This window comes from Hevea brasiliensis, chromosome 3 (genome assembly GCF_030052815.1).
Source record: "Hevea brasiliensis isolate MT/VB/25A 57/8 chromosome 3, ASM3005281v1, whole genome shotgun sequence".
Lineage (NCBI taxonomy): Eukaryota > Viridiplantae > Streptophyta > Magnoliopsida > Malpighiales > Euphorbiaceae > Hevea > Hevea brasiliensis.
The window spans coordinates 87,467,387-87,479,702 of NC_079495.1; the positions used below are offsets into that span (position 1 = coordinate 87,467,387).

General features: G+C 28.4%; 1 protein-coding gene and 1 non-coding gene across 2 annotated transcripts; one reads left to right on the forward strand and one right to left on the reverse strand.

Moving 5' to 3' along the window:
- Positions 1-6,287: 6,287 nt before the first annotated feature.
- Positions 6,288-6,938, reverse strand: LOC110668822 (uncharacterized). Its single transcript, XM_021830205.2, has one exon. The coding sequence runs from the start codon at positions 6,936-6,938 to the stop codon at positions 6,288-6,290; it is 651 nt and encodes a 216-aa protein (XP_021685897.1).
- Positions 6,939-8,018: 1,080 nt separating this feature from the next.
- LOC131178821 (small nucleolar RNA R71) lies at positions 8,019-8,125 on the forward strand. The gene has a single exon (XR_009147830.1). It is a non-coding gene; the product is annotated as a small nucleolar RNA R71 (small nucleolar RNA).
- Positions 8,126-12,316: the final 4,191 nt, after the last annotated feature.

Consider the following 12,316-nt stretch of genomic DNA (forward strand, 5'->3'; position numbering starts at 1 on the left):
ATAAAGATTTTTATTTTTTTTCATTTAATATTATTTAAAATGTAATTTATGAGTATTTAAAGTTATATTAAAAAATAATATATAATTTTAGTTTTCATCAATATATTTACTCTATATATACTTTTTTTCAAAATATTTCAATTTTTTAATTTTTTAATATATATATATATATATATATTTTTTTTTTTTAACCATTAATCTAACTTTTTTACTTATAATCTTGTATATTTTTTTCTAACAATTAGTTAATAAATTTAAAGATATGAATGGGAGAATTTATGAACTGATCAAATTATTTTTATAATTTTATAATTTATAATAAATAATAATTAACATATTAAAATCGTAGTCTCACTATAAATTTTATTTCAAAAAATACTTATATAAATAAAAATCATAATTTATAATCAATTTTATTAATGATAAATAATAATATGTAGTTTAAGGGCTTAATATTAAATATTTTTTTTTTTTTACAATTTTAGCATGGTCTTAAAAGTTTCTTTTTAACTATAGTCAAAATTGATTTAAATTATTTAGCCTGATGTAATTTTGGTTATTAATTCTTTTCCAGTTAATTAATATATCATAATTTTGATAGTTGATTTATTTTAATTTTAATTACTTACTAAAAATAATAAATATTTAGAATCAAGATAAAATTTTCAAAAATTAAAGAATTGGTTATAATAGTGAAAAGTTGAAAAAAATTTAAAAAGTACGAGGAGGGGAACATTAGGATTTCTAAAAACATTCTTTATTTTTTTTCATTATTTATAAAAATACCAAATTAAAACATATTTATAAAAAATTATTGGTTCTAAAATTTTTATTATATTAAGATAAAGTGAAGCAAAAAAACACATATTTTTTCCTTACAATTTATATTCTAAATGGATTGCAATAACTTTATTAAAAAAATTGAAAAAATTGAAACTATTATGAAGAATAACTTTTTGTAAATAATAAATTGTAATTTATAAAATCAAAATATTCATATTCCCATACCATATTATGGTATTTTATTTATAATATTTTAATAACTAAAGTAATATATATTTAAAATTTTATTTTATGTGTTTTATTTATAATATTTTAGTTGACTAAAGTAATATAACTTATTAATTTTATTTTCTTATAATTTTTTTGAATTAACTTTAATTCTAGGTAAAATACAATCATACTAATAAATAAATAAATTTAATTAGCTATTATTATATACAAAAAATTAAAAAATTTTATATAAAAAATTTAAATTTATATAACGAATAAATTAATGTGCAATGCACGTTAAAATAAAAACTAGTTTTGATAAAAGGACGTGATTATACTAAAAACTAAAAGACATAATAATAATAATAATAATAATAATAATAATAATAATAATAATAATAAGCTAATTCAAGTTTATAAACATTTAAATTTTTAAACAACTACATATTTAGTTAAAGTGCTTATAATTGCCTGACAAGCAATTGATACTTTTGATAAAAAATAACTTTAAGTACATTTATTATTGAAATGACTAAAATGTACTAATTATTTTCTCAAATAATAAATTATATGAACTCAATATTTTATTATAATATTATCAAAATATATTTAAATCGTATTACAATATAATTTAATTTTAAATTAATTGAATAAATATTATAATAGATAAATATTTATTAAAATTAATAAAAGATCATTTTCAAATTTATTATAATTAATGTAAATAATTTATTTAAATTATTGCAAGAAAAATAAAATTTTTAAAATGAATATGAGAATACATATGATAAGGATATATAATGTAATTATAAAATTAAATGAAAATAATATAATAAAATATTTAGTCAAACTAACTTATAAGCACACAGCATAAAAGTACTAAAATGAAAAGCTCATCTCCCCCACCTTATTTATTTATTTGCTTATAAGCATTGCATAGTTTATAAACTCTAAATATATATTAAAAAAGTATGTCAGCTTAAAATAATGGCTTATAAGCTAGTCAATAAGTTAGGCCAAACACCCTCAATCTCTTACTTAAAATTAATAAATTTAGTGTAAAATTTAGGGAAACTAAAATTAGAATTATAAGGCTTTTTTAGTTTCGGTTTCGGTTCCAATTTGATTTCGATTTGACCATATTCAATGATTGAAATTGTTTTTAAACTTTTTAAAAAAGAAAAAACTTTTTGTTTTGGCCGCAAACCAAGCAAATCAAATTCTATTCAATTCAAAGACGATTTTGATCAATTCAATTTTGATCGGTTTCTTGAAATTAAACTAATTTGAGTCTAATTCGACTCTAATTTTGAATCAACCCTTGGTTAGATCTAACTAATGGTGCGCACTTTATTGCATGAGTGATTTAATAAAGTTTAATAATATTACACTTTATGGTGATTATTTATCTCATTTATGAACAACAACAACAACAACAACAACAACAACAACAACAATAATAATAATAATAATAATAATAATAATAATAATAATAATGTTTTTTCTTCTGAAGAAAAATGAAATTCATTAGAAATCAGAAGAATCAGACAGATTCTTGCTAATGAACAAAACAAGCAAAGTTACAAGATAATTTAGCAAGCTCATGTGCTTTCATGTTGGCTTGTCTTGAAAACTAACTAATAGAGAAACAACTCCCCTACAGAATAAATCAATAGCAATCTCCATCCATCAAGGCACCAAAGTCAAACAAATTCACTGATACGCGTCCGCAAGTACATGGAATTGTATAAGTAATAAAGAATAAGTAAAGTATCATTTCCACGAGGATTGTCTTTAATTATTAATTTTACTAATATCTAGACTATCAAATTGGATTAAATTTAAGAAATTAAAATTGAGCTAATATTGGAAATTAACTAATAAAAGCAATGAAAATTTTGGGATTAAAATCAAAGAAAAGTGGCTAGGGATATTGATTTCACTTAATCAATTAATTAATCTCAATCAATTTTGTCTAATAATCAATTTTAAGTACTCTTGCAAGGTTTAATAATCAAAAGCATTAATAATTCATTTCGGGCATCATCAAACCTTCTAATTAATGAATTAACCCCTATTTTCCAATAGAAAATTACTCAATTAATTAGAGCATTAAGAAAAAGACTATTTCAACAAAAACTAATAGACTCAATCTTAGTTTCCACTCTTAATTGAAATCTATGATAGTTGCTATCAAATCAAATTCATAATCATGTTTCCAATTATAGATTATAAATCTAAAATCATTCAAGCATTTGGCCAAGATACACAAAAGCATTAAACTCAAAAATAACAACTATTAGCAAAGTAGAGAAATTTAGATCAAAATATAGAGATTAAATTAAGTCAAGCTACATCAAATCCCTAGCTAAGAAATTAACCACTCATAATGTCAAGTATCAACCCAAACAAACATCAAATACTAAATGAGTTTCTAACAAAAATTAAAGAAAAATAAAAGAATAGTAAGAATAAATTCTAAGTATGCTTGATGAAGAACCCATGCTCTAGCGTCCAAATGCTCTAAGAAAACTCTCTCAAGCTCTTTCTCAACAATAAAATTTTTTGGAGTGTTTAGGTGCCAAGAGACCTCCAAAAAATGTCTTCTCCTCTTCTTTTCTCAAATTTTCCAACTAACTTTAATTTTGACTCTTCCCCTTCACTTGGTGAGGTATCACAAGCCCATTGGGTGAAAAATACCCTCAAAAGACCATCTCATGGCCAGCCATACATGTAGGAAGTGATCCCATAGCTGGACATGCGCTTTATTAACATGATTGGAAATTTGACAAATCAACGTAGAAAAAAATAATTCTAGATAAATGCTATAATTTAATCATCTCAATCGCAACTTCAAAAATCAAATTTCACAGTTTAATCATTTCAACCTATTCATATTCAAGTGAAACTTTATACAATTAATAATTATTTTGCTTCTTTTAAATTTCAATAAATCAATTAACCTCTACCTTCCGACCAAACATGCAATTTCATCAGTTTATTTCCACTAATGAGATAGTATTCCTAGGAGATTCAAAAAGTATAAACAAAACAAAATGAAAATGCAAATCAACTAACATCATGAATCAAAACATGTTAAAACCTTAATTTTCAATTCCCTTCTTATTTCTTTATTTATTTACACTTTTTTTTATGAACAGCATTTTGGCAATCTTCCTTATATCGTCATTTACCTTTTTATGTGAATATAGACATTGGTCATGAAGCCATCTGGTTACTCAGCAATCACAAATTCAAAGTGCTTTATATACATATAATCCAAGCTACTGTTTGACTCAAAAACAAACATGGAGCTCATGAATGTTCTTGGTTACTTGCAACTTGAACTAGCAAAGTAGACTGTGCAATTATATTTTGCTGCTCTTTTTTTTTTAGTACAACTATATATATCAAAAGAAGAAATATCAATTAAGATCAAAGCATGCTCCACACACAACAATTAATTAATTCTCACATTAAAAACAAAATTAATTTTCTTAGTTCATCTCCTAAACACTATCCACATTTCATTTCCATAGACAGAATAAAATAAACATGCAAGATTGACGAAGCAAAATTAATTATTAATTGTATAGAATTCATTTAAGCATATCACAAATCTAAAATAACTAAACTACAAATTTAACTCTCAAACTCAAATTGAACTGAATTTCTTAATCAAAATTGAAACCATATTTTACAAAACAAAACAAAAAATTTTATGTACAAAAATAAAACAAAATAAAATAAAACAAAATAGTAAAATAAAATAAAATAAAATATGTACCCCCAAACTTATCAGAGACATTGTCCTCAATAGCTAAACAAATAAGCATGTGCCGTGGAATTAGGAGTGAAACGCATAAACTAAAATGGAGTAAGGTGAACATGTGTATGAAGGAAGAAAGAAAAGTGTGTGTTGGTCTTAAGGAGAAAATAAAGTGTTATGAACCAATAGGATGCAAGAGAAAATGTATAAGAAGACAAAATAGGATCACATGGCTTGAGGTAAAAAGAAGTTGACCAATGAAAACACATGAGAAAATAAAAAAAATGCAAAATATAAAAATTTTGGAATCACATGGCCAGGGATGAAGTGCTAAAAGTGGTGCACAGCCAACCATGGCTTTTGCTGCCCAAGATCACTCATAAGTCATGAGGTAACACACATGGGAGGCCATGGACACTTACACAGGTGGCCATTCACCTAGCATGCATGAGGGAATACGCATGGGAGGCCATGGACACTTGCACAACTAGCAATGCGCCTATCTTTGCATGGAATGACTTTCTCATGGTTAGCCATGAGCTTTGTTGCCATATAAATTAAATGTCTATTTCCAACTCCATTTGAATAGAAAAGCTCATGCCTGACTATGAAATTTCATGCAAACTCACATGAAGCCATGACCTTTACTGTTTCTCATGAAAAAATTTTTCTTCCAAATTAAATTCAACTTCTTTTAAACGATGAATTACATGCCCTAACATGACTAACTCCCACCTAGCCATGATGTTTACTGCTTCTTAAAAAAAAATTCACTTCATTTCAATGCAAAATGTGGTTTTAACGCAATATGACACTAAAATAAAATCATATACCAAAATTGCATCTTCTTCACATTTGTCCAACAAAATAATATTATTTCATTTTACAAATATCCATCAAGCACAAGATATGCATAAGATTGAAACAACATCAAAATTAAGCATATCACCTCAAAATCAGGAATTTGATTTCCAATGACTTAATCATAAATACAATGAATTTTTGTGAAGGCAACAAAATATTAGGGTTACTCCCCTTCGATGCATGCCTTTTCCCTTTGCTCCACCAAAGTTGACCTTCTAGTCCTTGACTTGAATCTTAAGCATTCTTCTTCACATTTTCTTCTTCTATACCTATAACCCAATGAAGACAATGCCAATCAAAATTTGGGAAAACACTTTAATTAAATTTGAACTAAAATTAAATGAAACTACATATGAACAAAACTTAAAGAAATAACAAACTCATATTTGTTGCTTGAGTTGCCTCCCAAGAGCGCTTATTTTAGGTCTTTAGCTTGACCATTTCTAAATCTTCATGGGGGCTTGAAGATGAATTTGTCACTCTTGCCAACAGGTGTTCCAATAACTTTGTACTTCTATTTCCTTCCGGCTATAGTGAAAACACCCGTCACTTTGTTCAACTGTCCAATATCACTTGCAAGTTGTTTAATTTTGACCTTGGGATTTGGCCTAAACTTTGTCTTTTCTTGCTTTACATCAACAACATGCACTACTACCTACTTTCAATTTTCCTCAATAGAATTGTCATTAAAAATATCTTTCAAATTAATTTCAGGCTCAACAAAAACTTCTCTTGGACATTTATCCACCATATCAATTCTAAAGCATTCATCTTTCTTTGAAGGAAATTTAGAATCATTAAAAAAATTGAAAGTTACCTCCTCTTGGCCAACCCTAAGAGTTAATTTACCTTCAGGTACATCAATCAATGCTTTTCTAGTAGCAAGGAATGGCCGACCTAATATGAGAGGCACCTCCCTATCTTCTTTCATGTCAAGCACAAGAAAGTCTTCTGGAAAAATGAACTTATCAACCTTCACCAGCACATCTTTAACTATACCCCTCGGGTAAGTGAATGAGCGGTTTGTAAGCTGTAGTGAAATAATTATAGACTTAATTTCACTTAACCCCAATTTTCTACAAAGAGAGAAAGGCATTAAATTAATACTTGCACTAAGATCACACGAAGCTTTAGTAAATTCTACATTGCCAATATTACAAGGAATAGTAAAACTCCCTGGATCTTTGGATTTTGGTGGCATCTTGCTTTGAATGATTGAACTACATTCCTCTGTTAGCATGACCGTCTCATAATCTTTCAATTTACTTTTCTTAGATAGAATCTCCTTCAGAAACTTGACATAATTTGGCATTTGTGCTTGTGCTTCAGCAAAAGGGATACTAATGTACAACTTTTTAAACATGTCAAGAAACTTAAGAAAATCCTTATCTTGCTTGTTTTCAATAGGCACTAAGGAAATGGAAATGGAGGCATATATGGCTTGACTAACTCCTTTTTCTTCTCTTTCATAAGCTTTTCTTCTATCTCTACTCTACTACCTTCAAGTTGAATTTGTTCTTTTTCCTTTTCCTTTGCATCAATAGCTTCTTTTACAACTTCCTCTCCCTTCTTTTTCTTTTGTGGTTCCTTCAATTGCTTTCCACTACTCAAGGTGATTGCATTGCTTTACTCTCTTGGGTTTGTCTCTGTCTTACTTGGCAATACACCTTGTGGTCTATTTGTTATCATATTGGCTACCTGCCCCATTTGTACTTCTAAATTCTTAATAGCAACTTGCTGATTTTGTAAAGTCACATTCTCATTATGGAAATTTATCTTTGTCTCATTCATGAAATTCTCAATTGTCTTGGCCAAATTAGTAACTATATCTTGCAAACTTGATTTCTTCTTTGATTGTGAAAAATCAGGTGGCACTCTACTTTGATAGTTAGGCTACTGATGTTTTTGTGGCTATCCTCCCCATGAAAAATTTGGGTGATTCTTCCAAGCTGGGGTGTATGTATCAAAATATGGGTTGTTCAACTATCTTCCAGAATTGCATGCATATTGAGCTTTCTCTCGCTCTAGTTGGAAGAATGACTCATCAATGTAACAATCCCTTATTGCATGTGGCCTAACACAATTCTCACAAACATGTGCTTTAGTGCTAGTGGTAGCTGCATTCACTGACATCTTGTCCAGTCTTCTAGAAATGGAATCCATTTTGGCTTTTGGTGTGGTAATGGAGTCAACCTCATGAATTCTAGCAGCTCTCTTCGTTGTGTTCCTCTGATTGAGCCATTGATAGCAATTATCTACTAACTCTTCTAATAACTCATATCCTTCATCAGTTGACTTTCCTAGTAGAGATCCTCCTATTGCAGAGTCTACATTGCTTCTAGTATGACCATTTAACCCATTATAAAAAGTCTGAATCAATAACCACTTAGGTATTCCATGATGTGGACACCTTCTTACCGAATCCTTGAATTTATCCTAAGCTTTATAAAATGTTTCTATATCCATCTGAGTAAACATTTGGATATCATTTCTCAGCTTCACAGTCTTGACTGGGGGAAAGAACTTTGCCATGAATTTTTCTACCAAATCCTCCCATGTAGTGATAGACCCAGCAGGTAAAGAATTCAACCATGCTCTTGCTCTATCCCTTAGTGAGAATGGAAAGAGTCTCAATCTAATAGCATTATCCGATACACCATTAAACTTTAGTGTATCACATATCATGAGAAAACTCTCCAAATGGACATTAGGATCCTCATTTGTAGTCCCTCCAAATTGACATATAGTTTGAACCATCTGAATAAGAGAAGACTTTAGCTCAAAATTGTTACCTTGCACTAGAGGTCTTATAATGTTCGATGTAGAATTGAACACCATTAGTCTAATGTAATCTCGTAAAACCCTCCTTTGTTGCCTTGGAACTTGTGGCTCTTGCTCTTCATCCACCACTTCTTCAATCACAACTCTAGGATTTATGTCATCCATTTGAATATTAGCCTCTTTTTCAACCTTCTTCCTTTCTCTAACTTATCTTTTATTCTCTCTATAAGTTCTCTCAATTTTAAGATCAAATTGCAATGAGCTTGAGTTAACCAAACTTCTCATAAACCACCTGAAAAAATAACCAAAGAAAAAACACAAAATTAAATTCAACAAAATAAAAATGCCTAGATTACCAATAAAATCAACTATTTTGATATTAAAGTTGCTAATCCCCTACAACGGCGCCAAAAACTTGATACACGTCTGCAAGTGCACATAATCATATAAGTAATATAGAGTGAGTGAAGTATTATTCTCATGAGAATTGCCTTTAATTACCAAAATCTATGTTAATTTTACTAATATCTAGACTATCAAACTGGATTAAATTCAAAAAATTAAAATTGAGCTAAAAATGAAATTAACTAATATTGAAAATTAACTAATAAAAGCAATGAAAATTTTGGGATTAAAATCAATGAAAAGTTTCTAGGGATATTGATTTCACTTTATCCATTAATTAATCTTAATCAATTTTGTTTAATAATCAATTTTAAGTACTCTGCAAGAGTTAATAATCAAAAGCATTTAATAATCCCTTTCAAGCATCATCAAACCATCTAATTAATGAATTAGCCCCTATTTCCTAATAGAGAATTAGTAAATTAATTAGAGCATTAAAAAAAAGATTATTTCAACAAAACTCTATAGATTCAATCTTAGTTTCCGCTCTTAATAAAAATCTATGATAGTTGTTATTAAATCAATTTCATAAATATTTTTTGCAACCATCGACTATAAATCTAAAATCATTCAAGTATTTGGCCAAGATATTCATTAATTGTTTTAGTCTCTATATTTTGATCTAATTTTCTCTACTTTGCTATTTCGGACATCATCAGAGCTTCTAATTAATGAATTAACCCCTATTTCCTAATAGAGAATTAGTCAATTAATTAGAGCATTAAAAAAAATTATTTTAACAAAACTCCATAGATTCAATCTTAGTTCCCCTCTTAATTAAAATCTATGATAGTTATTATTAAATCAATTTCATAATTATGTTTTTCAACCATAGACTATAAATCTAAAATCATTCAAGTATTTGGCCAAGTTATTCAAAAGCGTTAAACTCAAAAATAACAACTATTAGCAAAGTAGAGAAAATTAGATCAAAATATAGAGACTAAAACAAGTCAACCTAAAACACATCCCTATCTAAGAAATTAACCGCTCATAATGTCAAATATCAACTCAAAATTAATAAAAGTAAATCCAAACATCAAATACTAAATGAATTTCTAACAAAAATTAAAGAAAATAAAAGAAGAGTAAGAATAAACTCTAAGTATGCTTGATGAAGAACTGTTGCTCTAGCCTCCAAATGCTCTAAGAAAACCCTCTCAAATTTCTTGCTCTTTCTCAAAAATAAAATTTTCTGGAGTGTTTTGTTGCCAAGAGACCTCCAAAAAATTTCTTCTCCTATTCTCTTCTCAAATTTTCCAACTAACTTTAATTTTGTCTCTTCCGCTTTACTTGATGAAGTGTCACAAGCCCATTGGGTGAAAAATACCCTCAAAAGACTATCTCATGGCTAGCCATGCGTGTAGGAAGCAATCCCATGGCTGGCCATGTGCCCTATTAACATCCCACAAGAAGTCATGCTTGATCCTTCAATGTCATAGACAACCATGAGAATCTCATGGTTGGCCATGAGATCTTCTGCCCAAAATTAAACTTTCTCCGATTCTTCACTCTTCTTTATAATTTTTCCTAAAAATAACAAACATGAATTAAAATGAAAGAAATTAACTTTTAGCTAAATAAAACTATAAAATGTAATTAAAATTAATTAAAAGACTAAATATTTACATGAATTAATCCAATTAACTCTATAAAAATACTATAAATCATCCACCTCTTGATATTTAACTCCATGCACCACATCTAATTAATCCACTTCAAATTAAACATTACTAAGGTTTCGATTTTTAATCCACATGAGTGCCTGCCACAAACCAAAAACCTTGATAATTCATAGCTATACCAACCTAGGAACCCAACTAGTTCTAGCATCGACCAAACAACCATGATCATTTCTAAGCACAAAGCCATAACTTGTGTAATTTTTGTCTACAAGAAGAGCGGCATCAAAATTACGTTTTAGAGACTCATTACTTGGCTTAACCCAATGGGCAATAGGTCAAGTAGTGCTATTCTGGAGACCCGCCCCCCCCTTCACCCCACCCCCCCCCCCCCCCCTTGTTTTGCATGCGAGCTTGGACCCAATTCCTCACATACCCAATGCATAAGTAACCACAAATTGAGGAAGAAATTGGCACTAGTTTAGGGATTGTACTGAGTAGGATACCCATGAAATTTAAGATATCCAAATTAGAACCCGATTATTATATATATAATATCTGAATATGTCTTAAAGCCGATTAAAAAAAATATCTTTTACTACCTATGCCCAACCCAAATCTATTTACCATTACCAGCAAACTACATGAACTTGGCCAAACCTAATTTTTATAGTATATTTTTGTTTAAATTTTAATCATATAGGAGATTCAAAGGTCAAGTACCTAACCTGAACTGAAATATTAAAATACTATATCAAAAAAATTTATAAAGTTTAAAATAATTAAGTAAATGGGTTAGGGTGCACATAGGTACCCACTACCCATTTAGCTAAACATGTTCGGATAATGGGTACTAGGGGTATTGAACCTGAACTCAACTCAACTAGTGATGAGTATAAAATTTCAAACCCAAATTTGCCTAAATCTGATTAAAAATTACTCAAATATGTCTTATTAGGATTCGAGTAGATCGAGTACTTGCAGAAACCTGCCCAACTGTTATCCCTACTCTAGTTCCATGATAATTGATTCTGACTACCCCATATACTCCACATCACCATAGCTAAGTCCTCCAAATGGCCATTACACTAAAAAAAAGAAAAAGAAAGAAAGATTAGCAAATAGCCGAATCGATTACTTATCCATTAAAATAGATTGCTAATCGATTCAGTCAATTAAAATGAGACCAGTTACTAAATCGATTAGCAACTAACTGATAAATTTATAGTTATTAGCGATCGATTTAGCAACCGAAAATCGATTGCAAACAGTAATCGACAACCGAATTAGTTGCTAAATTATTTAATTTTAAAAAATAAAGTTTTTTGGCAAAAAAAAAACCACTTTCCACTAGCAATCGATTGATTGAAAAATTTGGTGTCTTTAATTTTACAATTTTGCAACCATTCTACAAATTGATTGCTATTTACAACTGATTTTCCATTACTAATTTAAAAAAAATATATATATAAAATAGATTAAATTTTCAAATAACAAATAAAAAATTCACATAAATAAATTTTTCTAAAAATTACTAAAATAATAAATTATTAGAAAAATTAGTATTAAAAAAATTAATATAAAAATATTACAAAAATAAATTGCTAATAATAATTATTAACCAAAATGTTATCAAAAAATTAAATATAAAAATATATTTATAAGACAAATTACTAAAAAAAAATTAGCATATATATATACAAAATTGTAATTTTATGACTAACAAAAAGCATATTAAATAAAAAAGATAAGAAAGAAAAAAAATTCACCCTACCTCCTCCCATGGCCCTCAACCACCGCGAAATTCTCACAGAAACAACCTTCAAAGAGCATCATTAGTGTCCATTTACTTGGAAAATTTTCCAGACTGCTGGGATGCAGT